Source organism: Ochotona princeps, chromosome 8 (genome assembly GCF_030435755.1).
Source record: "Ochotona princeps isolate mOchPri1 chromosome 8, mOchPri1.hap1, whole genome shotgun sequence".
In the NCBI taxonomy this organism is placed as follows: domain Eukaryota; kingdom Metazoa; phylum Chordata; class Mammalia; order Lagomorpha; family Ochotonidae; genus Ochotona; species Ochotona princeps.
In genome coordinates this window covers 8,302,145-8,329,282 of record NC_080839.1, presented here as the reverse complement: position 1 = coordinate 8,329,282, position 27,138 = coordinate 8,302,145, and the positions used below count along the sequence as shown (strand labels likewise).

General features: G+C 46.5%; 1 protein-coding gene across 1 annotated transcript; it reads right to left on the bottom strand.

The window, feature by feature from the left end:
- Positions 1–2,905: 2,905 nt before the first annotated feature.
- CREG2 (cellular repressor of E1A stimulated genes 2) lies at positions 2,906–27,138 on the bottom strand. The gene is made up of 4 exons (XM_004594250.2): positions 26,617–27,138; positions 22,694–22,863; positions 6,653–6,766; positions 2,906–3,256 (listed from the first exon to the last, which is right to left on the bottom strand). Exons 1-4 carry the CDS (start codon positions 27,055–27,057, stop codon positions 3,109–3,111), a joined length of 873 nt encoding a protein of 290 aa, XP_004594307.2. The 5' UTR covers positions 27,058–27,138; the 3' UTR covers positions 2,906–3,108.

Here is a 27,138-nt window from a genome sequence, read left to right as displayed (position 1 = left end):
GTTTAAGGCAAGGACTTTAGCCACTAGGCCACCACACCAGGCCCAATAAATAAATCTTAGAAAACAAAACAAAACAAAACAAACAAACCCAAACAACAACAACCTCCCAGTGGTTCTCTAGAGTGCCTGTTGCCTTTCACATTTCCGCCTTTCCACCAGTACTACAGGAGGGATTCAGTTTCTCTGCACCCTTGGCAGCATTTGGTGCGGTCACTTTAATTTTAGCGACTCTGGTAGATGCGCAGTGAAATCTCATTGTGCTCCTAGTTTGTAGCTTGCTCATGACAAAGGATGCTGACTATCTCATCAGGTGCTGACTTGCCATCTGTATATTCTCTGTCACAAAAAGCTCATATTCTTTATTTTCCCATTGGATTTTTCCCCTAAACTCTCACGTGCCTGGAGTTCTATGTATCCTGGGCACTGGTCTTTTAGATATGTGGCTTCAGATAGTTTCGTTCTGAGCGTGTCCTATGTTTTCATCCTTTGAACATGATTTTTTGCAGAGCCAAAGTGTTAAATCTTGCTGAAGGCTAATTGATCAAATTTCCTTTTTTTGTGGATTATGCTTTTGATGTCGACTCTAAGCAGTCTACTTAGCCCACAGCCCTCCAAATGCTCTACTTTCTGTTTTTCTTCCCTCCTCCCCGCCCGTAGTTCTAGCCTTCATGTTTAAGGACATGATCTCCTTGAGTTGATTTTTGTGTAAGGCATGGAGTTTAGGTCAAGTTTCAGCATATAGATGCTGCACATATTCTGTTAACTTCATAAGAATTTCATTTTCTTGAGAACAGTTGTAAATGGTATTGAGTTTGCAGTTTAGTTTCCATATGTTTGTTGTTAGTATGCAGAGATGTGATTAAATCGCATATGCTGATATTGTGCCCTGAGACCTTGCTGTATTTGATATTTCTAGGGTTGTTTTGGTTTGCTAAAACTAACGTATTTAGAATTCCCTATGTAGGCAATCACGTCAACTATCAGTAGGGGCATCTTTCTTTTTTTTGCAATCTGTTCTCATTTATTTTTTCTTGCCTTATTGCCATAGCTAGAATTTCCAATTCAGCTGAAAATTTTGAGTCCGCGTAAAGTTTTAAAGATTTGTTGAAATGCACCGGACTGAATGGGGCCCACGAGACACAAGCCCATGAGTACTCAACAACACTTTATGGTCAAACCGGCTCAGATTTCATTTCTTGTGATCTGAAGAAATAGCTGACAACAGATGCCAGTTTTTCTTTATGCCGTATACTCTGCAAAGCCCTGTTAAGCACCAATGACTTTCAGTGAGCTGAAAAGAACCTGGCTGGACGAGCAACCCCCGGCACAGGGTCACGATTTGCAAGATAGATCCGAGAAGGCAGTGCTGCTCCAAGAGTTAAGATCTGGGCTTGGCTTATGAAGCATTTTTGAGCACACGTTTCATTCTTACAGTTCTCCCCCTCCTTTTTTTTTTTTTTTCTAAATTGAGGGTAGCAACAATTTAAATATTGATTATAGGAAATATTCTCAAAGGTCCCTCATATTTACACACAAAAATCACTATTGCTAGGAATTTATGAAAACTGGCTTGTGATAACTAAAGAATTCTGTGCATCTTGCTATCTGCCTAGAAACAGGCACTTAAAATGCATCTTGACAACTCAGACTCTTCATGTCTTATTTTTTTAAAACAAAACTAAAAACATCAATAACACTTTTATTTAAGAGTCCATATTTCCTACCCATAATGGTGTATTTTTATACTGTGCAGCAACCTGACCCACCTGAGGGTGCATAATCATCGTAAAAAGATGGAAAACTTGGATATCACTAGATTCTTTCTATGTTTCAACTATGAGGTCATGCCGTACTCACACAGGACCAGACTGAGGTTACAAATGCACACAAAGGAGGCTTAAAACAAACACAAGGAAGTGTTGCACATGGTTTGTAGAACATTTTAATTTGGTCAAGGAATCAAATTTCAGAGATTTTCCCCACCCTCACCTGACCCGGGAAGCAGTGGCAAGTTAGGTCTTCTCTTTCACCGTCACTTTACTGATGTTCTTGGTTCAGTGTCTACCCGTGTATATCCCAGTAATTCTTCTCCTTAAAATAGGAAGTCTTGTAGGTACCATTCCTTCCCTTGTTTGCAATGAGTTGTGCAGTCTGGTCATGGGAGGCTGACATAGCCTTGCTGGGCCTCAATGTCCCTGTCTGGAAGAAGCAATGAGCACGTGTCTCTTGCTGATTGTAGAGCTCAAGCGAGATGCCCACTCTCAAAGGCTGTGCTCATGGCTGTGGGATGGGCCTGAGGCCAGTGGCTTCTTCCTTCTGTTTCCTTTTTGCTGCCACTGCTTCCTTCCCAGCTCCATCCTCTTTCCTCTCCTCTCCTGAGGAGGAGGAGGGCCGAGGAACTCCTTACTTGGGATGCCACCTCTCATACTTGCTAGGGGGAGTCTAACAGAAATCTGAGCTGCAGAGACGCTGCCAAAGATTCCCCATTCTCTTTAATATACAACCCTGGCACACTTGCACCAAACTGGATGTCTTAGAGCAGGGGGACAAAGACTCCATAACCAACCCATACTTTCTAGCAAATATGACCCAGTAATGCATGTGCAGTTCAACTGCATAATGGGTAAGCAATGGACAACAGTCATCTGTCCTCACCCTAACACAGGGTTGTGGCACTGTGATGCATGTGTTGCTCCTCTGTGCTGGCGAAGAGCTTAGAACCAAGAGGTTGCTTTTGTCACAGCAATCAACTAAACACTCTGACAATACAACGCAATCACATTCCACGTCATTAAAGAGTGGAACAGCCACAGTCTCAATGTGTCATTTTGACAACCAACAATGGTTTCCAAACGGGAGAGTCAGGATTGAAAACAATGTAAACCAAGACATCTATGTGAAGTACTTGCATGGAGTGGTCTATAAATGGCCACTTGATTCTCAGGTCCAGTGTGAGATTCCTCAGTCCCTCTCTCTCATTCTGTGCAAGAGCTGGCAGAACTGCCAAGAACTCTCCGACAAAGTGGCAGCAGCCAGGAGCAGGACTGGTGGCATCACTCAGAAGGTTTTTGTTTGAATGCAAACACTGAAGATTCTCTTTTTACTGTGTTAATCCTTTCTGGGGACTGCTTTGAAATATTCTTCTCTTGAAATGTCAGCCACTCCTCCATACCATTTCTGAAGCCATATGTGCTCTATCCTCATCTTCATGAAGAACCATTCATACTGACGAGGCCACTTCCTCATCCCTGGGTGCCTGCGGGGACAAAAGGAGGTCACAGTGAAATTGCATTCACCCAAAGGGGTGCACCATTGGCTGGGGAGTGTGGGATCTTCCGAGCTTGGAGCAGCCTAGGAAGGCAGTAAGCTGTCGTCCCACAGTCACTGAAAACTCAACTTTTGAGCCAGGTTCTTCTGTCTGAAGCCTGGTTCATTTCATCAGGTGCTGTGATGGCTCATGGATGGGGCTGTTTCCTTACCTCTACCTGGATCATAGGGCTAAGTGGAGACCAAATCTGGACGTACATGCAAAATGATGCATTTTAAAAAATGATGTTTTGGGCCTGGCGGCGTGGCCTAGCAGCTAAAAGTCCTCGCCTTGAAAGCCCCAGGATCCCATATGGGCGCCGGTTCCAATCCCGGCAGCTCCACTTCCCATCCACCTCCCTGCTTGTGGCCTGGGAAAGCAGTCGAGGACGGCCCAATGCATTGGGACCCTGCACCCGCGTGGGAAACCCGGAAGAGGTTCCTGGTTCCCGGCTTCGGATTGGCACAGCACCGGCCGTTGCGTTCACTTGGGGAGTGAAACAATGGATGGAAGATCTTTCTGTCTCTCCTCCTCTCTGTATATCTGACTTTGTAATAAAATAAATAAATCTTTAAAAAAAATGATGTGTTTTGAAATAATTATAAATATGAAATTAAAAGCACATTTTTCTTTCCTGGCCAACTGAAAGTAACTGCTGATCAGATGCCCTTGCATCACAAATACTCCGCTGAGACAGTCACATGATCGTTCCTATTTTTTTGTTATAAATCTTCCCACAAATATACAAGCAGCAAAAATAGAGTTTTTCAGAACTCCATGTTTTTTAAAGATTTTTTATTTATGTATTTATTTATTTATTTTAAGATTTATTTACGTTTATTGCAAAGTCAGATATACAGAGAGAAGGAGAGACAGAGAAAAAGATCTCCTGTCTGATGATTCACTCCCCAAGTGACTGCAATGGCTGGTACCGCGCTGATTTGAAGCCAGGAACCAGGAACTCTTGTGGGTCTCCCACACGGGTGCAGGGTCCCAAGGCTTTGGGCCATCCTCGGTTGCTTTCGCAGGCTACAAGCAGGGAGCTGGATGGGAAGTGGGGCCATCAGGATTAGAACCAGCGACCATATGGAATCCCAGTGTGTTCAATGCGAGGACTTTAGCCACTAGGCCATTGCGCTGGGCCCAAGATTTATTTATTTTTATTGGAAAGTCAGATATACAGAGAGGAGGCGAGACAGAGAGGAAGATCTTCTGCCCACTGATTCACTCCCCTAGTGGCTGCAATGGCCAGAGCTGAACTGATCTGCAGTCAGGAATCTGGAGCCTCTTTTGGGTCTCCCATGTGGATGCAGGGTCCTACGGCTTTGGACTATCTTCGACTGGCTTCCCACGCCACAAGTATGGAGCTGGATGGGATCCTGGTACGTTCAAGGCAAGAACTTTAGGTGCTAGGCCTTTGTGCCCAGCCCAGTTGTTGCTATCTTAAGCCACCTACTTTTGCATTAATAACTGGAACAGAGTTTAGTACCTGAGGGTGGGTCTGGAGTATAGGTATAATAACCTTTCACTTCTGGGGCACTGGCTTTGGAACCAGGCAATGGGTGGGAGCAGTAGGAGCTGACTGTGTGGTTGAAAGAAAGATAAAGAAGGGTGGGCCTTGGATACAGCCATTAAGATGCCCAATGCCACATTCAACTCCCGATTCCAGCTTCTTGCAAGGAAGCAGTGATGGCTCAAGTGTTTGGGTTTTTGCCACTCAACTAGGAAAGTTGGGTTAAATTGCTAGCTCTCGGTTGCTCCACAGCTCAATCCTGAGTGTGTAAGCATTTGGGGAGTAATTGTTCTCAAAAGAACAATTCCCTCTTTTGTGAAAGAATATAAGGCCCAGCTTTGTGGTGCTGTAGGTTAAACTACTGCTTGTAAAGCTGCCATCCCACATTGGAGTGCCATTCCAAGTTCCAACTTCTTTACTTCCAATCCAGCTTCTTGCTAATGTACCTGGGAAGGCAGTGGAAGATGACCCAAGTACCTGGGCCCTGGCCACCTGTGTGGAAGATCAGGATGGAGCTGCTGGCTTTAGGCTGGCCCAATCCTGACTGTTACAACTATTTGGGGGAGTAAATCAGAGACGGAACGGTCTCTCTTTCTCTCTCTATGTCTTTCCTTCTCTCTGTTTCTCTGCCTTTCAAATAAATAATCTTAAAGAAAAAGATGATGAAAGTTTATAGGAAGCTGGAGCTAAAGGGACCAAATTGGTACAGGTGTCTGTAACAATGAGGAAGGTTGAAAATGGACCTATGGAACCCAGTGATTCTGGGAGAGATTTTGGCCTGTTCTCATGCCTGTCACAAGGTGCAGGAAATGTGAGAGCATCAAGAATGACAGCCGAGTGTGGAAACACACATATGCGGCACATGAGCAGATAGATTCATATACATACATCTATTCCTCCCTGTGTGCTGAAAATCATGAGTTTCTGTTGAGTGACTCTGCTAGCCCCAACCATGGCAGTTTTCTTTCCTATGTTTTGGTGACTCTTTTCTATGGCACTGAGCAGTGTGGCTTCTGCTCTCATTTCTCGCTTCTTTATTGATGATTCCCTTTATTCGATGACCCTTCTGTCTCCTTCAGCTTGCTGCCTACCTTGTGGTAGCATAGACACATGGTGTCTGCTGTTCTCATCATGACACCACTCCAACGTGGACCTACTGCTCCAGGCTGTGCACACCCTCGGCACCTGGAGACTCCAGACTGAAAGACCATCCTTGTGTACACTTCCTCCTCACAAGCCCTTGCCTAGGCTCTGGCCTCTGCACAGGGCCACTCTCTCATCACCCATTTTGTTCCTTATGGCAGTGGTTCTCAAACTTCAGATTGCACATTAATTTTCTGGGGCTGAATTTTATTTCTGAAGTATTTGAGTCACTTTTCAGGTGTGTGGGGGGGTGGAGGCAGAGAGCTGTGTCTGTGCAGGATCCCACTGATGTCAGGGTGAGAAGATGGCCCTGAGAAGCCCTGATCCTGCACTCCTGGCAGGCACCATGCTTTGCTCAGTGTAGGTGTGGGAACATGTTTTTGCGTGGACTTGACCAGACAGCTCAGTTGGTGTCCTTGCAAGTTGAGGCACTGCCTGAGGTTGGAAGTAAGCAGGAACTCTGTAGGGGTGAACTCTGCTAGTGATGATAGCCTGCTACCCACACCTGTCTGGCCTCTCTACCACAGCTGGTGGCCACAGTGACAATGAGAGAGAGCCTGTGTTGCTACTGAAGGGCAGCTTGGGTCAAGCTCCATCATGGCATAATGCGCATCAAATAGCACAGCCCTGATATCTCCTTGTTATCACTGTATATTTTGAGGCAAACTGATTTGACAGTGCTTGCAAACCTTGAGAACATGGCCTGCTTGGCAAATTCTACTTCCTCCGAAGACACCACCATCATCCGGCCAGTGAGCGTCAGCCGCACGCATCGGGGATCCTCTGGGTCCACGATGTTCTTTCTGCATGGGAAGAAAAGTGTTCATTTGTCAGAACAATGGTAGGATGCTAGCATGAAACACGAAGGATCTTATAAAAAATGAAAAATATGGGGATGGCATTTGGTATAGCTGGCAAGACGTCTGCTGGGTAAAGTGCCTGTGTTTTAGTCCAGGCTCTGGCTCCTAACTCCAGCTTCCTGCTAATGCAGAACCTGGAAGGTGACAGGTGATGTTCCCAGTAATCAGATTCCAGCCACTCACGCAGGATACACTAATTGAGTTCCCAACTCCTGGCTTCAGCTGGATGGCAGTGTGTCAGTCTGTCTCCTGCCATTTGCTTTCTTGAATGAACAAGATACTAATCACATTACTGACATATCAGGTTTTACATATATCAGCATTACAACCTTAAAATATTCGAGCATAGACAGTGTGGTAAGAGTGTGTCCATAAGGTGTATAGTAGTTTATGTTGTCAGGGCAGTAGAGAGTGTACTGTCCAGGGGGGAGTAAGGAGCTGTTATTCAAAAGGGTTAACATTCAGTTCACTGGATGAGTAAGTTCTAGAGCTATTATGTATAGCCAAACATCCTAGAATCCATACAATATTGTGCACTTAAACTTTATTAAGGGTCGGTGGATATTATGCAAATCCAATAGCTAAAGCAGATTAATGGTTAGCACTAAGAAGAGAGTTGGGGAGAGGCTACTAATATATGACATTTCTGTTGGGGAAAATTACAATATTCTGAACTCACACAATGGTAATTGTTCATAACTGTGAATGTACTAAAGCCAAGAACATATAACACATTAAAAAGGTGAATCTGGGGCCTTTGTTGTGGTGTAGTAGGTAGAGCTGCCACCTGTGATGTTGAAATCCCCATATGGGTGCCACCGAGAGTCTTGGTTGTTTCACTCTTGATCCATGTGAGTTTATTTGAAAGGTGCACACACACAGACATCATCTGCCGGCTCATTCCCCAAATGCCTTCAACAGCCCAGGTTGAGCATGGGGGATCTACACTGAAGCCAGGAGCCAGAGACACAGTTCAGCCCTCCCCTGTGGGTTCCCTGTGGGTGGCAAGAACCCAATGACTTGAGCCATCACACCTACTTCTAAGGGTTTATATCAGCAGGAAACTGGAATCAGGAGCTCAAGTTGGGAACCAAACCTAGGTACTCCAAGCTGAGTATTATACCCACTAAGCTAAAAGCCCACTCCCCATTTTTATGTCATTTCTGTCTGTTGAGTGCCTCTGAGCTGCTAGAGGTGTTCTGACGTTGAATAATTTTGGTTTGTATTTGTGACAGCTGTGCTAAATTTCTGAGGGTCTAGTCTCAGAGAGACTGTTTACTATGTTACCTGTGCCAAGATGCCCAAGTCTGTTTCCTTTTCTGTAAGATGTTAATTTCTTACATGCCTTCTTCACTGGTGCAAACATTCATCAAAGCCCTTTGAGTCTCATAAAGGAATAATGACTAGTATTTTCATATAGAACTATTCTCTTCTTACATGGAATTAATTTAAGTGAACAGATAAGGATGGAGAAGATACTTCTTTAAAACAATATTTATTTGAAAGAGCATGTGAGAGAGAGAGACAGAGAGATTGATTCCATCTGCTGGTTTCCTCCCCAAATGACCACCATAGTTGGCTGGGGCTGGGCCAAGCTGAAACCTGAAACTTGGAACTCTACCCAGGTCACTTTCATGCATGGCTGGAGCCCAAACACTCCCACCATCTTCCATTGCTTTCCATGTTGCACTATCTGGGAGCCGAATCAGAAGCATAGCAGCCAAGACTGGTGCTCAAATATGATGCTGGTGTTTTTTTAAAGAGTTACTTATTTCTTATTGGAAAGTCAGATATACAGACTTTAGCGGCTAGGCCACTTTTTTTTTTTTTTAGATTTATTAATATTGGAAAGGCGGATATACAGAGAGGAGGAGAGACACAGAGGAAGATCCTCCATCCGATGTTTCACTCCCCAAGTGAGCTGCAATGGGCCGGTGCTGTGCCGATCCGATGCCGGGAACCAGGAACCTCTTCTGGGTCTCCCACAGGTGCAGGGTCCCAATGCATTGGGCCGTCCTCGACTGCTTTCCCAGGCCACAAGCAGGGAGGTGGATGGGAAGTGGAGCTGCCGGGATTAGAACCGGCGCCCATATGGGATCCCGGGGCGTTCAAGGCGAGGACTTTAGCTGCTAGGCCACACCGCCGGGCCAAAGTCAGATATACAGAAAGGAGGAGAGACAGAGAGGAAGATCTTCCATCTGTTGATTCACTCCCCAAGTGGCCAGAATGGCCGGAGCTGAGCTGATCTGAAGCCAGGAGCCTGGAGCTTCCTCCCAGGTCTCTCTCTATATATATACTCTCAGGCTGCCTCTTTCTTTTTTTAGTCTATTGCCCTTGAGCAATTTTCTGGCACCGCATTTCATGAGCTAAGGCTGGATGAGAAATCTTTGTGATAGATTGTTCTCCAACATCAAAAGAGGAAAGATATCTTCTACTTTTCTTTTGTTTGAGGTCAGCTATAGCCAGGGAAACAAAGAGGTCCCTTCTTGTCAGTTCTGTATAACCTGCATGGCTGAGCATTCTTACATACAGGAGCTCACTGACACATGGAGAAGGGCATGAAAGATGCATAACGGGGAGTTGAAGCGCATGGGCTGTGTCTCAACCTCCTAAGTTTGGAACTAGGTCATGACTCACCCTTTTTGTGTCTCAGCCTCTGCGCTTGTTAAAAAACAAAACAAAACAAGAAAACACAACAGATAAAAGTAACGTCTTCCCCCTGACGATGGGGCAGGGGGAGGGGAAAACTCCTACAGCATTATAACGTACTTCTCCCTCACTACTCAGACTTAAATTAATTGGTTCATTTGGAAGACACTGGATACGTGCCATGTTACCCCTTCACCCTGCAGGAAGCACACATCATGCTGCAAGAGGTAAATAATCTATGCTACTTCTTTATGCCATGAATTGAGAAAAGGCTTACCACAAATGTTTCCTTTTTCTGTAAGATACTCATTTCTTGCATGCCTTCTTCTCAGGTACAAACATATATGGCCTCTCAGAGAGGCTTATGGAGCAGCCAAACCTGCCCAGCAGCTTGACCTTGGATGTCCAGCCGGCTCTGGGGTAGCTGGTTATGGTATGGACGATGCAGTGATGGTAGAGAATGAAGGAAGATAACAAGCACCAAGTCTCCCTCCGTTGTCTGTCTGGCTCAGGCGCTGAAGGTGTACTAGGGTAAGGTGTTAGGAGGGCTTCAGTGGGCAGGGTCGTGGATAATGTATAACATGGACACACGCTAACCCATAACATTTTGGCCATGTTTGAGCCAAGCTGAAAGCAGGAATCAGGTGTTCCATACGCGTTTCCCAGTGGGTGACTGGGCCCAAATAAATACTTCAGTCTTCTTCCTCTTGACCTTGCATAAGCAGGGAGTTGGATCGGAAGTGGAGTAACTGGGACTCCAACTGGCATTCCAATATGGGGTGACAGTGTCATTTGGTAGTTTTACTCACTGTGCTATAATGCCAACTGATGCCTTTGTGGATCTTGAACTTCATCTTCTCATTTGAATACTCTTAGCTTTTCTAGCAAATAATGGTCTGGCAATACCTGGCCATGCTGACTGTGACAGTCCCCGTTTTTAGGTAGATGGTATCATAAAACAGCTGTTGATGGAAGAGTCCCTAAAATGTCAGTCCCTGACATTAAAACTCTTGAGAAAGACACATCTGTCAAGCACAACACATGTGCTGCTACACTGAAAGACATATTTTCACCTGTCTGGAAGTTCTCTGTCATACACCCTGTTGTGTTGTAATAAGCGAGAATAATAGTGGACAAGCCCACATATCCAGGTACACTGATGAGTGTGAGAACATCATGTAACATTCCAAAGGCTATGTTGTTTTCAACCCTGCAAAAACATGGAGCTGCTGAGTCATGAATTTTTCTTGTGGGTGACGATGAAAGAATGATGGATGTGATCTACAGAATAACCATCAACTCTGAATCCACAGTGAAATTTTTCTACAGAAAACTTGATATGCAACATGAAAAAATAAAGTAAAAATAATAAACAGGAACTAAATTTCCACATATAGATACACACGGGATTTGTGTCTCGACTTATTTGTTCACCGTGAAGGTTGATTTTTTTCACAAATTCTCTCTGTGATGAAACTAACGAAATTAGCATCCATAAGCAGATCATTATGGTAAACTAAGATCTTCGTGCAGGAACATGCGTGCTCTCTACTATGGGTGAGCAGAAAGGAGATAGTATATTTAAATAGGTGAAGAGAAACCTTTCTATTCATTCCATGGGAAATCCAGCTCAATTTTGTATCATCTCTTTGACACCTGCGGTAGGTGGGATAACGGCCACCATGCAAAGATGTTCATATCTCAATTTCTGGAACACATAAATCTGGTACTTTAACTTAACTCAGCTGTCTTTGGATAGAAGATGAGCCTCAATTACCTGGCTGGGTCCAGGGAAATCAAGAATGCTGATCAAGGGAAGATGGAAGCAAGAGACTATGACAGTGACCTGACCTGCGAAGATCCAACTGTCCATTGCTGGCTTTGAATTCAGAATGTGGCATGAGCCACAAAGGCAGGCCGCTTGTAGAGGCTGGAAGAAGCAAGAAAAAAGACATTGCCTCAAGGCCTCTAAGAAGAAACAATCCTGCCAACACCTCGGTTTTGGTCCAGTGAGACCTGCTTTGGTCTTCTCTCCTCTAGACTATAAGATGATGAATCTGGTATTGCTTTAAGACATTATCACTTGTAATAATTTGCTACAACAGCAATGGGAAAGGAATATACCATCTAAGGAAAGTTGGATTGCAGCCTTGCCTTCATTCACATGAGTGTAGCTTGCCTGAAATTGCTGCCAGCCACCACTTCTCACATGGTCAGCAAGTGCAAGACCAACGAGGGAAAAGGAAGCTGTGTACCCTGGGGACCACGATGATCAGCTATCAAGTTTAAGCATCTCTTTGGTAAGCAGGCTCTCTGTGAGGCATTGCACCTCCTCTTGGCAACGAGGGCAATCTCCTAACAGTGCCATGCATTGTATATTCATTGTATATATTGTATTCATTGTATATATTCATTGTATATATTGTATGTATTGTATATTGTATAACAGTTCCATACATTGTATATTCAGCTATCTTTTCATTGTATATTCAACTGTCTTTTCCCAACCCTACTATTAATCTTGCTTAGAAATGTGCATCAAATAAGGGATTTAAAAGAGGAAAACTGCCTGGTACTTGAATGCTTGATTTACCTGAAAGAAAAGGTAACTCCAGGGACAGCAGAGGTCAGAGGAGAGGTGGGTGCAAGTCCAGGTGAGAGCTGTGTGTTGAGACCCATGGAGTGGAGGGTGGTTGTGGCTGTGGAGACTGAAAACTGAATGTGCTATCTATTTGGCTGTTCTCAGCCCTTCGATCTCTTTATCTGCAAAAATGCAAGGAAGAACAGGTGATCAGGGCCCTTCCTGATCATCAGCCCTGCTGCAGTATCAACCATGTTCCATGGAGAGTTGTGCTGCTTTGTGACTCTCATTTGGCTCAGCCTAGTAGCTTCAGCTCTGCCTGTGATGCACAGACCTCATGGATCCAGGAGCAGAAGGGAACAGACTGCAGACCAAGACCAGCAGGAGTTCACGCACACAAATACCCCAGTTGTTCTGGCAGAATGAGCTTTCAGAGTGAGGAGCCTTGAGACCTACCCATTCAAGGAGGTTGGGTGCTAGCATCCTAACCCATGAAAAGAGAGACAAAGTTCAAAAAGAAAATGAAATCCTGGGGCACACATTGGGGACCATTAGGACAAGCAAATTTCAGTATAGTCTGAACACAAGAAAGGAAAAGGATAGGAAGGCTCTCCATGGAGATTAGTTTCTGATTTTTGAAGGAGAAAACAAGCTGAAATGGATGAGATTGGAGTGATGGACACATGGCTGGACAGACAGATGGGAAGTGAAGAGGTTGAACCTTTTTTATTTTTATCTCAATATTTTATACATTACTTTGCACACAGTATATTTAATGTTTAATTGAATTGATTATCAGTATCTTTCAGCCTTGTCTTTACATTATTAAAGTAACTGTTTTTCCTTATTAATCCAACTAATTAAAATCTTTTTTCTTGGCCATTTTCTTACCATTTCTACACATAGATAATTTAGGTACATGCCTGCATTACCTTAGAAAAATTACTTCAATTACTCGCTTGTCTGATGGGGGAGGCAAAGCTTATAGAAGTAGAAGGATATTGACTAAGCACAGATCTGAAAGTCATTAGGATCCTTGGAAATTTGTCTGTTCCTTTCAATGACAAAAGAAGAGCTACTTAGGTTAAAACATGAACATGTTCAATATACGTATAAAATGATGCTTGAATCATTAGGCAATGTGAGTCCAACCATCATGAGCTATCACTACTAGCACAGCCATAATCAAAGACAAAAACAAATGAGGATGAAGATGTGTAGAACAGGAGCCCCCATACGTTGCTGGTGGGGATGTAAAATGGTGCAGCCCTTCAGGAACACAATGGTAGCTTCTCAAAAAAATTGAATATTGAATTACCGTATAACTCAGAAATTTCACTCCTAGGAGCATACTAGGGACCTGACAACATATGTCTGCACAAAAACTGGGTACACATGCTCAAAACAGCATTATCCATGGCCACCAAAACCTAGAACTGGCATCATTTGTTTGAAGGATGGATAAACAGAATGTGTAATTATCCTACAATAGCATATCATATAGCCACAGAAGGAATAGTGTATTAGTACAGGTTGCAAAGTGACTAACCTTGAAAATATGCTGGCAGCCCATATCAGAATGCTGGTTCAGGTCCTGGCTGCCCCTCTTCTGATCCAGTGTCCTACTCCATGCTTGGAAAGGTGGTAGATAATGGCCCAACTGCTTGAGTCTGTTCTACCCACCTGGGCGACCCGGATAGAGTTCTGGCTCCTGGGTAGGCCTGGCTCAGCCCTGGCTATTGCAACTGTTTAAGGAATGAATCAGCGAATGGAACCTCTCTCTCTTGTCCTCCCTGTCTCTCTACCTCTCGGTTCTGTCTTTCCAAAAATAAATAACACTCCTAAAAAAAGGAAAATGTGCTAAATGAAACAAGCCAGATCCCTAAAGTCACACATTGTATTATCCCATGTTCATGAAATGTCCAAATCAGGTAACTCTTCAGAGATGAAAAGTAGGTTCTGATTGCCAGGACCTAGGGCCCTAAAATAAAGTCCTTGCACCCATCTTACTAGCCCCATAGGCTCTTCGAAGGTTGTGTATTTAGGGGAGGTACTTCTTCATGTTTTTCTGCCCATCAGGTGAGTGCCACATTTGTGAACTGGGTAGAGAGTAATCAGCAGACAGAGGAAAAGGCAGTGCAGGGACAGAGGAACTGGAATCACTAGTGGATTCATGAACTGGACAGAAACTATAGGGACAAAACTTTGTTGGACTGAAACAAAATTAAGCAGAGACGTGGCTGTAGATGGCTGAAACATGCCCCAGAAACGAGCGGAAGATGTAAAAACAGCACTTGAACTCTTGCTTCATTATGTTTTGTCGTTGCAGATTTTTCTAACTCTTCTTAGTGCTTTTAAGAGCTACGCAGGTTAATGCTAGCTTCAAGAGTACAGGAATGTTTGAAGGGGGGAAAAAAGGGAGCAAAAACCTAAATCCAAACAGAGAGCAATTTATTTAGTTCTATATGCTGCATTCAAGGGGGCAGTGAACAAGATTCAGTGAAGAGAAATCTTGTTAGGGCTGAGCCCTGTGCTTTGAAATGGACTTGAAATCGACCTTGCATTGACAGAGATGCACTCGGCTCAGCTGGCTGCTGCAGCAGTCCGCCTCCACACCGCCCTTCTGTGTGTGCAGCTGCTGGAGCTCTTGCAGACAGCAGCTGAATGAATAGAGTGTCTTACAAACATCCTTCCCGGGGAGCCTTCAGTGAGTCTGGGCTGAGGATTCATCGTTCGACATTGTCTTCCTACGAGTGCAGAGACGGAGGCGGGAGGAAGAATGCTATGGAACATTGACATTTCCAGACCCTTTTTACTTTTCCACACAGAAGAAATGTTCAAGTTCAGTGCATTCAAATTCAGGTGTTTGTGCTCACTAATGGTTGACCCTGAACCCATGGTCTAAGGCAAATCAAGCCCCTCTCCTTAATGATCCTGGTTCCTGCTCTGTTCATGCATGCCATATACCAAGGCTGCCAGTAGAGAGGATGGGAATTAACATTATGTGTGGGCAAATGACCCCAACAGCCACTGTGTGGGCAACATCTTTTTTTTTAAACTAATTTGATTTATCTGAAAGGAAGGCAGGAGGTAAGAAGACAGAGATGAGCAAGAGGAAGACAGGAACAGTGAGCAGGGGAGAGAGAGCGAGAAAGAGATCTTCTATCTGCTGGTTCATTCCCCAAATGCCTGCAACAGCTGGGGTTCGGTCAAGCTGAAGCCTGGAGCCAGAAACTCCATCCTGGTCTCCCACGTGGGTGTCACTTGATGTCCCTCAGGACATTTCCATTAGCAGGAAAGCTGGAATGATTAGTGGAGCTGGGTCTGGAACCAGGCAAGCGCCTCTGCTGGTCGTTAGGGCAGGAATACACTCCTCTTGGGGGCACAAAGGAGATTTTATTCCTTGATGTATTTTGCTAGAAACCTATGGCAGGGGAGGCCTCTGGCCAGCAGGTAAAACACCTGCACTCCTGCATTCGTCAGTGGGAGACTGGGTTTTGATTTCCAGCTCCAACTCCTGACATTGGCTTCCTGCTAATGAAGATCATAGCAATTAAGGCCCAAGGAATTGTTTTCCTGCTGCTCATGTGGGAGACGTAGATTGAGCTCATGGCTCCCAGCTTTGGCCTTTGGTCCAGCCCTGGCTGCTGTAAATGGGAACTCCCTTTCCCAAATAAACAAATCAGCAAATCAAACAAAAGACTTACGGAGAAGATCCTCTTTTCTTGACAACCACAGTCTAGTTAGATACCTTAACATTTGTTCAGATTATCAGCTGATTTTGTTTTTCATCCTAGAAAAATTACCCGATAAATTTCTTGTGACTTCCTACTGCTTGTTACTTTATCTTTAAGATAAAAACTGATTCAACATCATCATTCAGCAGAGTTCTTCCAGGTGGATCCCAGAGCTTGCTGCCCTGCGGCCCAAAGAAGACACCAATGGAAAAGCTATGGTGTAACACGTGTGCATGCTCTGTAAGGGAAGAGGTGATTACGGAAGATAGATGTATCATGTGGTCTTTATCCATCATCACCTATTGAATTTTCATCCAGCTGGGCCTCTGGTCTGATCATATATATGTTTAGTTGCAGGGGTATCTGTTTAAGTTTATGTGTGTTGACAGGACAAAGAGGTGAAGGGATAGTCAGAGAAACTTCTCAGCTGAAACCTTTGCAATTTTCCAACTGAACCTGAGCTAATAGATTCTAATCCTTAATTCATCTAATTGATTAAATGAAGAAATTAACATCATCCAAGAGTAAACAGAATACCAATAAAACAGACTTTCACGAGCTAATGATTGTTAGGCGAGACATTCCTGTAGATTCTGGTTTGGAGGGGAGTAACGTTTGACAAGCAGGAAAAGCCATTCCCCATCCTGTTTTTCAGGTCATTATCTTTTTTTGTATTACCTTTTAAGATACTGAATTGTCAAATAAAGATTGAATATATTCAGGTGCATAATGTGATTTGATGTATGCATACATTATGTGATGATTACTGTAAATTAACCTCTCAATCATCAACCATCCCCAGAGCTTGCTCATCTTACAACTGAGTCTCCTCCCCTTGACCAACCATCATCCGCCCACCCCCGTGTCCTCCACTTCCTTTTCCTGAGGACAGCCCTGTTACGCCTGCTTCCTGTGAGTTCAGCTTCTTGGATTGCGCATATAACTGACATCATGCAGGGTGTGTCTGTGAGACTGCAATTCTGATTTTATTCTACAAATGACAAAAGCCTTCATGGAGGTCAAACCGCAGTTCCTAGCAGGTCTTTTCTGGAAGCCGAGGAAGTGCATACAAGACCCACTCAATGTCCTCACTTTCCTGAGGCCTGTTGGAAGCCTCCTGGAACTCATGAAAGCTCCTAGAAGACTCTGGTCCTTGGCGGGGAGAGGGACAGGCTGTCCAGGCCATTACTCTGTCCCTTTCATTCCTGACTGCCAAGCAGTTGGAGTTCACTCTTCTCTTCTAAATTGGAGGAAGTTCCCCCTTAATTGTATGTTTTATAATAACCTACATATATAAAGCACATAGCAACCTACATAGGGCACATTGTACATATCCTGACCTACAATATGGATACGTTCTGCTAAACACAACCTCGGTTGAAACCATTAGTAAGTTAAAAAAAAAAAAAAAGCATTGACTCCACCTATCTACTGCACATTCTTGCTGAGAACCAGGGCAGCCTACAGAGTGTTGTTTGTTCCCCTCAGAGCTGCAGGGCTGACAGAGCTACAGCTGTTGCTGCATGGCACAGCCAGGGAGGGCTGGACTACAAAGGATCCAGCCCCCAAAAAGACCAAATTCAAAAGACGAACCCCAGTTTTCCCCCAACTGCACATTGCAAACCATAGGCTGGATACCCATGAGTTGATAGTATGGCAATCTAAGTGGCTGTTCACATCTGCTGTGCTGTCACTAATCTTGGAATATCCTACTTCCCATCACTCACAGAGCCACAGCACTTCTCAGACATCTTGCTCTCCCTCTCATTTTCTCCTGTTTGCAGCCTTGATGGTGTCTGCTTGAGTGAGTACCTGCTGGTAAACAAATCCAGCAATGGAGGAGTGCTGCAGCTTTGTAGAGGGATCTAGGTTCAGTGGCCTATTTCCCAGGGCAGGTGTGCACGGATTCTGGGATTAACATGTCCCAGCATCGCTGATGTTAGGATATGTCAATCAGGGAAATCTGAGATGTTAAGGAGAGGTATTGTGGGATTTCATATCTACCAACAGCAAAAATGACATCAAAAACAAAACAGGGAGAATATTTCATGATAAAGGAAACATTGCTTTTCTGGGCTTTTTTGTCACAACCCGATAGAGAAGTGAGTCAGCTGAAGTGTCCCCACTTGACCAGGGTGAACAACTGGGGAGAGGGGAAGGCTATTAGGCAGGTTGTGCTTCACAGCACATAGCAGCCTTGACTATCTTCCTAAAGAACACATTGTTTGATTTTTGTGCTTCTTACGCTGCTCATAAAGATGACAGAATATCCGAGATGAGATGCAGCCCCTTGACTTTCTGAGGCATCACCTCTTTTCACAGGGTTGCTAGCAAGGTCCTTGCAGTGAAAGGACTCATCCAGGTGCCTGCTCTGGCAGGGGGGAATTTCATACTGCAGCTGCCACACCAGTTCAGTGCAGCTGTGTCCTTGGCGGGAGAAATTTTGAGTTTTGAATTCCTAATTTGGACAAAAGGTATCTGAAGCAAAGTTCCATTTTTGCCTACAAGGGACTAGAAGGTTTTTATTGTAAAGTTTTTGAGCAGGTGCATTAGAGGTTGCTAATTCTTTGTGGCACGCATTTGGGATGGAAGGGTACAAATGAGTAGCAAAGGCAAGTTACTCTATAATGCACATGGAGGGAGACAGACTGCAGATTCTTCCTTCATCAACCTTCAGTCCTTTCCTGTAATACTAAGAACTATATTTTACTCACCCAGTGTTGTGTGAGGCACTTGGCCCCTACTTCCAACACTGCTAGTAAACTCCATCATAAGGAGGAAATGATTATAGATAGCCTGGACTTACAAAGGCTGTCTTGAAATATTTTCAACTATATGATGAGATAAATGCTGTCAGGAACATCACACTTGAAATTGTACACATTGGGGCAGAGTCCAGGTGAGTCTGAGCAGCGGTGCGAGTGTCTGGATCTCCCAGCCATGTGGCTGTGGCTGGGTGTACCTGTGCCGGCCCAGGCTTCCTGCTGGGGATCCTAGCTCCCCATGCAATGTTGTTAGGCAAGGGGAGGGTCCTGGACTTGTGCGTGGCCAGAACACCAACTGGCACTGGGCTTCACCTACTGGTCGCCTGGCGGTGAACTCTAAGATTTGGGGGTATGGAATTACTGCCTAGAGACACCCACGTATAAGGCCACTGTATGTGTAGGTGAGGGATGAATCCTGACGGACACCCAACGACAGGGCTTCTGTACTTGCAGGTAAGTGAGGGGACTGAGACCTGGTGGTTAGGAGGGAAAAGACCTGAAGATTTTTATGGGTCAGACTGATGCACCACATGGGAGTGCTGGGTTGGGCTTGTTAGCATGGAACATGGCTAACCAACACACACAAGTTATGGTTGGGGGCCTGTCTGGAAGGGCTAGATCCCAGTACCTGACAGTGAGTGTTGAATCAAGGTATAAGTCACATTAGACTGGGCCATGACACCAATCAGCATGCAAGAGAACCAGGTCTGGGGTTGGATTCTGTGGGGATAAGTGGGTCCAACCCTATGGAACTACAAGTTCCACTGGTTAGCTTAAGAGTTGGGGTGGTGATGGACTGAGCTAGGTGTGATCATGGAACTCACCAATGCTCACTGGTACTGGGGCTGGGAACAAGCAGGGCAGGTCCAGGCTGCAGTATCTGCATGAGCACCCTAAAACAGGGTTTGGGGTAGGCCACACCAGCTCATACAAGTTCGGGACAAATAGATGTGGCAGGCCATGTTGGGTAAGGGCCAAGCACCTGTTGGCATGCGTGAGATCTGAGTGTGGGAGTGATCTGAGTGAAGGAACCTGTGAAACTCCCCTAGTGGGTTATAGCTCCCATTGATGAGCATGTGGTCCAGGCCTGGGTGTTGGGCAGGCTGGGCAAGGTAGCTCCATCCATTGACGAGTATGTGAGTTGGTTTTGGAAGGGGACAGACCAAGTAGGGCTGGGCAAACCATAGCCCACTGGCAAGTGTAGAAACCAGGATGGAGTGCAGGTCATGCTGGGCTAGGCTGCCACACTTACTAGTTTGCATGAGCCAGGGCCAGGTTGCAGCACCCACCAGCAAGAGTTGGGACTGGGAGCTGGCTGGGTCAGGCCAGGTTGCAGCATCGGAAGGCAAAGGCCAAGACAGGGCAGGGGCTATGTCAAGCTGGGTCAGAGCAACCACTGGCAAGTATAAGATCTGTGGCTGGGATCAGGCCTGGTTGGGGAGTAAAGGGGATACCCTGGCTGGGTTGTTGGTGAGTGCAGGAGCCAGAGTGGAGGATATGGTCTGGTCTGGACATGGATACAGTCTCCCTCGGCACGATGTAAACTGGGTCTGGGGTATGCAAGACTGGGCACCCATTGAAGCTTGTGAGAACCAGGGTGGGTGTAGGATGGGCTAGGCGAGGTCTCTGTCTCTGCTGAGCCATGCGTGAGCTGTGTCTGGGTATAGACCAGGCTAGGCTGGGCTGTAGCACCCAACAGTAAGAACCGGAATGAGTGAGGGCCGGCCAGGAAAGGCCACTGTTCGTGCTAGGACAGGAGATGGATTAAGTAGGGCTGCCCCATGGACCCACTGGGGTGCGTGAGATCTGACACTGGGAGAGGTTCTGATGGGAGAGCTTGGCAATTTCTATGTTGGGACACAATCCCTGCAAATGAGCACAAGAACCAAGAGAGGGAGCAGCTCAGACTAGACCAGGTTATGGTACCCATGGGCTTACCTTTGGCCCAGGTCTGGGGCAAGCCAGACTGGGTCAGGTCATATCACCTGCTGGCAAATCCGAGAGCTAGAATGGCATGTGGGTCATGCCAGGTTGAGCCGCAATACCAGTTAGTCCACATTAGGCCCAGGATTGGGAGCTGGCAGGGCTGGGCTAGGCCGTAATCCCCACCAGCATGAACTGGAACTGGGGGCAGGCCAAGCCAGGCCAGGCTACAGTAACTACTGGCAAGTGCCGAGGTGAGAAGGACCATGCCAGACTGGGCCGCAGTGCCCAACCAACACACATGAAACCCAGGGTTAAGTGGGCGAACCCAGTAGGGGGCTGCAGGAAGTCTCCCTGCTGGGCCACTATTCCCACTAGTGAGCATGAGAGCTGGAATTGGAGGCAGACCAGGCTGGGCAGGGCTACAACACCTGTTGGCCTGCATGTAAGCTGGATCAGGGATAAGCCAGGCTAGGTAGTCTGTACCTAATAGAACATGCATAAACCAGAAGGGGTGAGGGTTGGATGAACTTTGCTGCAGCATCAGCTAGCAGATGCTGGCATGGGGGGAAACTCTGTCGAGCTAAACTGCGATACTAACTGGAGAGTGCAAGATCCAGGAGTGGACCCAGTAGGGAAACAGTGGGCACCTCCCTCTTGGGTTGCCACTCCCACTGGTGAGCATGAGAACCAGGACTGGGACAGGCATGGCTAGACAGACAGTAGCACCCACCAGCACATGTGTGGGCAGCATAGTGGGGCTGTTTGGCATGAACTAGGATTCAATGCTCATTGACCTATATGAGAGCTGAATGGGATGTGGGATAGACTGGACCAGCCTGCTGTACATATGGGCAAGCATGGGAACCAGAGCAGGAGGCAGACCTGGTGGGGGTGATTGCGGGTTGCTCTGATTAGGCTATTGTTTCCACTGGCTTGTGTGGGGGCCGAGTGTGCAGTGGGCAGGATCAGGCTGAATTGCAACATCCATCAGTTTGTGTAGAAGACAGGACTGGAGACAACTGACCCAGCAATTGCAACTAATAGTGCGCGCCTAGGCTGATTTGGGGGACAGACTGTGCCGGACCCTGTATTGGCATGCATACACAAGAATCAGGTCTGGGATCACCTCAGATGAAGTTTCTTTGGGAATCCCCTCAACTGAACCACTGGACTCAGAAGTCCAACCATGGAGGAAATTGCAGGTTCCATGGTTGACCATGGAATGCATGTGTCAGAGCTGGGCCTCCTCAGTGACTTTGATGGAGCAGTGGACAGTATATCCAGTACACTGGAGTACACTGGAGCCTGCAGAGGACACCTGGTACCACAACAGGGGATGGAGGACAGAACAAATTAATCAACTGCCCCAGCCATGAGTTGGCAGTGAATATCTGGGCAAATGGAAGCTATAAGGTGGACTGTGTCAACCAGTGGATTCTGGCAAGACTGGCAGCAATACAGAGTTACTGAACTATCAAAACCACTTGAGCAGGACCCTCGGAGCATACCCCATATCAGGGTCCCTGGGATGTTTGAGAGGCTGGGTGTAACTTCTCCCCTTATCTCCGCCCTCCCCCAGATACACGATGAAAAAAAGGGAATGTCACACCCACTTTCCTCTAGTCCTTGACCCTTCACAGCCTAATGAAATATGTAAAAATCATCACAAATAAAATGTATAAACAGTTATAAAAAAAGAACAGGTTAAAAAAATTGTAAATGTTGGTCTTCTCCTGGACTAGCAACCAGCATGGCTGTTGCTCACTTTCAGTATACTCTACATTAAGTTAGATGAGATAGTCAGCACTTTTTCTAACCTATACATTATGTTAACTGACTTACACAACTGTAGGCTAGTGTAAGCATTCTGAGCATGTTTAAGGCAAGGAATACTGAACTACAATTTTTGGCAAATTAAGGGTATTGCAAGGGTATTTTCAATGTGTAATGCATAGAAATGGCTTGATCAAGACATAACCTCATTTGGAGTTTACAGGTGAGAAAATGGAGGCTGACAATGGTTAAGTAGCTTACTCTAAATTACACTGCTTGTTGAGCAGTAGAATTCTAATTTACCCGATTCAAAGGGTGAAGACAGCAGTGTGCACATCAAGGTCCTGCTGAGGCCATGTGGCCCATGGGGGGGGGGGGCCAGCCCTGGCTTTCTACCCTAAACACCTCTAGGATCTGTGCAGATGAAGTCCTTGCCTACCTGCAAAACTCCGTTTCAGATTCTGGCAGCGTCAGCGAGGCCATGGGGTTCTTCACCAGGTTGGCCACCACAGGGTCCTTGGCTGTCATGTAGAAGAAAGGAATCCCAGTGCTGTTGTTGAAGGGGCCATCACTGATGAGAAGGCAGTTTCCAAAGGGCAGTCCTTGGATCTAACAAACACCAAGAAGGGCCATCTGGTTAAGGAGTCGTGCAGTGGTTAGATCTGGGGGCTCGGGTTGTATGTCTAGACAGGGAACACAGCATGGAGGACTTGGGGAGGGCACCTGGGCATCACAATCATGGCAAGGTCATTCCCTACCTGCCCCCAATGGGCACTGAGAGTTCTCTACGGGGGACGCTTTGCAACGGCATCCTGCCTGGAAGGCATGGCGCAAATCTCATTGTTGAAGTCCCCTCTGTGCCTCCAGTCTACTCACTTGAACAAACTGGACAATAATTGAGGGATAGTGTCAAGCCTTCACAGAAGCTGCCCGAGAGCCCCACTGCCTTCAAGGTTTTATTTTATTTAAAGATTTACTTATTTATTTAAAAGGCAGAGTTATACACGCACAAATAAGGAGGTATACACAGAAAGAGAGAAAAGAGAGAGAGAAGATTGATTTAGAGAGATCTTCCATTCCCTGGCTTACTCCCCGAATGATCATAATAGCCCCTGGGATTTGGGCTCTCGGTCAAGCTGAAGCCGGAAATTAGTTGCTTCATCTGCATCTCCCACATGGGTGCAAGGCCCATGCCTTTGGGTCATCCTCCTTGGTCTCCCTGGGCACATTAGCAGGGAGCTGGACAGAAAGTGGCATAGCTGGGATAGGAACCAATGCCCATGAGGGAAGCTGGCATCCCAGACAGCTGCTTAATCTGTTGTGTCACAACGCTGGCCCCTCCTCCATGGTTTTGATAGAATTTAAATCTTAAATTCAGTGTTACGCTTGTGTTAGTGTGGTGGGGTGCAGTCAGCTAATGGCACCCCAAGGCAGTGAGCAGATGTGATATTTTTAGAGAGGATGGGAGGGGGTTAGTGCCTTAGCATTGTGCTGGGTTTCAAGTGTGGCTAGCCACAGCAATTTCCCTTTGTATTGATTGGCCTAAAATGTGAGTTGATTGATTTATAATATGCACCACCCGAGTTGATTGAAGTTCCTGGCTGCTGTGTGTCAATGAGAGCTTAAAAAACCTTGGACTTTGGCCACGCGAGATGGTGGTTCCTGGAGTGTAGCAGGAGCTGCCGTCACCCGCTTGGATATAAAACCTCCTCCTTACATCCTACACCTGTGTCCTGTGGGATCTCTCGCTCTCCGCAACACTGGGGACACTAAGAACTTTTCATTGCGACCAGGACTTCATCATTTTCCTATTTATTCATTGCATTTTTAAAACTGCAAACAAGAATAGGTCATATTTAAATTAATTATAGAAAATGGGGTTGTTATTTGGCATAAACAAAGTCTTCATAGAAACACAACATACTGATTTTTGTTTAAGTCATTCAGTTAAGTGGCTGAAGAGCAGTATATTATTATCTTCCTGTGACTTCAGACTTAGACAAAAATATTTAAATCTTAGGATTTCTAAATTCTGTGGAGCCAGCTTCCTAATTTTTTTTTTATTACAAGCTTTATCTCTTACACAAGGCAAGTCATTTTGCTTAGCTTGAAATTCAGGGGCTAGCTTTGTCTTCTTCAAAATTTATTTGTTTGGGGCCCGGCGGCGTGGCCTAGCAGCTAGAGTCCTCGCCTTGAACGCCCCGGGATCCCATATGGGCACCAGTTCTAACCCCGGCAGCTCCACTTCCCATCCAGCTCCCTGCTTGTAGCCTGGGAAAGCAGTTGAGGACGGCTCAAAGCATTGGGACCCTGCACTTGTGGGAGACCCGGAAGAGGTTCCTGGTTCCCGGCTTCGGATCGGCGCGCACTGGCCCGTTGCGTCTCACTTGGGGAGTGAATCATCGGACGGAAGATCTTCCTCTCTGTCTCTCCTCTTCTCTGTATATCTGACTTTGTAATAAAAAAATAAATCTTTAAAAAAAAATTTATTTGTTTGAAAGGCAGAGTTAGAGATAGGGAGATGGGTGGAGTGGGGTAGGAGGCGGCACAGGGAAGAGATCTTTCATCCCCTGGTTCACTCCCCAAAGGCTGCAAAGACCAGACCTGGGCCAGGGCCATGAACTTAGAGCACCATCGAGGTCTACCAATTGGGTAGCTGCGCCTGGGTACTTGTGGCATCCTCCACTGCTTTCCCAGGCCTTTAGCAAGGAACTGGGTTGGAAATTGAGCCAGTGGACTCGAATCAGTGCCAATACGGGATGCCAGCTTTGCAGGCAATGGCTTTGCCCACTATGCCCCATTTAAAGTGTGCATGATAACGGTGTGTAAACTGTAAAGCGACATCTGTAATCTTTTAAGAACATGAGATGTTAAGGATTCCTCCAAAATGAATGTCACTTCATCCACAAATTGTTTGGCATACATGCAAATGCTTTCTGAGTTTGGTGAGTTTGAAATAGACCTCAGTACTGGAAAAGGAAACTCATATATACATATAATATATATCTCATATATATAATATATATATATATATCTCATATATATGGTTGTTCTCAATTTTTTTTTTTTTATTTTCACAATATAGTTCTTTAGGTTCAGGGATTTCCTCTCCTTCAACATTTCCTCCCCTCCCCGGGGTTTCTCCCCATGTTATTACAATAGTATAGTTCTTCAGCAACAATCAGCTAGTTAAGTGTATCCTGATATTGTGGTTACAGATTGCACAGTCCAGCATCCTATTGTCAAGATATATTTAAGTTTCATTGGAGATCCATCTTTTATTCAGAAATAGAGATGCCTACTGCATTGATTCTCATCAGAGCCAGGTAAATAAATGCTGACAGTTAAAACTATTCTAAGGTATACCTTTGAACTGTAAGTTCTACCTATGGGAAACCCCTGGATACTGTGAATACTCAACCCAGATCCAGCTGGCTCTGAATTATCCACTAAAGGGGTTAATATTATCGCCACAATAATATTGCCATGCAGGTAACCTCACAAGCCAAAAGGACCATCAGTGCTAAGTGTAGGGGCCAGTGATTGGCCACCGTCTGGGTCTGGTAAGACACAGAGCTGGGGCAAGACCCTGACCCGAGGCCTGAAGCCCCTGCATGCTAAACATATTAATTCTTCTCTGCACAAAGGAAGTAGGAGCCCAAATGACCGCTCTGCAATTATACCCTTAGAACCATCTCATCAGCTCCTAGAAGCCTTGCGGAGGCTTACACTCCAGAAGGTGCCCCCTTGCTACTTGCCCGGTGCATCTGGATAGAATCGCGTCTAACAGGTAGGTGAACCAAACACCTGTGAACTGAACATTGGAAATCGCAGCGGATCCCAGCTCCTTCCACAGCTGTTATCTTGCCTTCCGGAAAAATTCTCGAGTTTTTTTTTTTAACCGTAATTTTCCACCCAAGCCCAGGTTGGTGTTTTGCTCCCCACGGCTGCCTCGGTGGCGTGTCTGAGGCAGCAGGGCAGGCTTGGGGGCTGTAGTTTGTGCTGTGGGTTGTGCCTGCTCCCAAGGCTCCTTCGGTCCAGATCCCTGACCAGACGCTGGCTATTGGCATGTCACTCTGGCTGTCTTTAGACCGATTCGGTCCCCAGCTGCCTGGCAGGAAGCCTGGGTTTCAATGTTCTCGCTTCCGCCCCGACACACACGCTTTGCCAGGCCAACGGCAGAACAACCAGTTCCATTGTTCATGCGATGTCCGTGGCCCGGTGCAGCCCTCGGGGTGCGTCTGCCTGTCTGGATCTCAGTACGTGAGCTGTCACCAGCTCCTCCCTGCGCCCTGGGCGCGCCGCCTGACTGTCGCCGCGAGAGACTGCACCTGCAGTTCGCGCCCGGCCCGCGCGGCTTACCTGTTCATGGGCAGACACAGTGGCCAGACAGCCCCAGGCGCTGGCGTGGGCCAGGGAGCGGGCGGTGCTGGCGCGCAGCCTCGGGTCAGGGGCTGCGCCGGTCGCTGGGCCCCTCTCCCGGCGGTAGGAAAACATTCCCGGCGGCGCAGGGGGCGGCCTGGCACGGGCGCCTCCCGCCCGGGGCCGCAGGTGCGCGTCTTCCTTGTGCGCCGAGGCCGGGAAGCTCTGTTGCCAAATGCTGCCCGAATCTTCCAGCAGCGCGGGCAGCGCTTCCTCGGTGGAGGCGCTGTCCAGCTCCTCGTCCACCTCGTTGGTGACGGCCCAGGAAACCGAGCTCACGATCACGTAGCCCGCAGCCGGGGTCAGTAGGGCGCTGCAGCACAGCAGCCAAGTGAGCCGGGTCCCGGGCCGAGCCGGGCGTTGGCCGTGGCACACCGACATCTTTGCGGGAGCGGCGCGCCCTGCCGCGGGGACCGCCAGCTGCGAGCCAGCGGCCGGCAAGGGCGGCAGCGCCCCCCTACG

Bases quoted from the DNA above. Each gene is read 5' to 3' on its own strand.
- CREG2 (XM_004594250.2), bottom strand. From the start codon at position 27,057: ATGTCGGTGTGCCACGGCCAACGCCCGGCTCGGCCCGGGACCCGGCTC. The intron at 22,864-26,616 runs GTAAGCCGCGCG...GGTGTTTGTTAG, and splicing joins CTGTGTCTGCCCATGAACAG to ATCCAAGGACTGCCCTTTGG. The intron at 3,257-6,652 runs GTTTGCAAGCAC...TTGTCCCCGCAG, and splicing joins AAGCAGGCCATGTTCTCAAG to GCACCCAGGGATGAGGAAGT.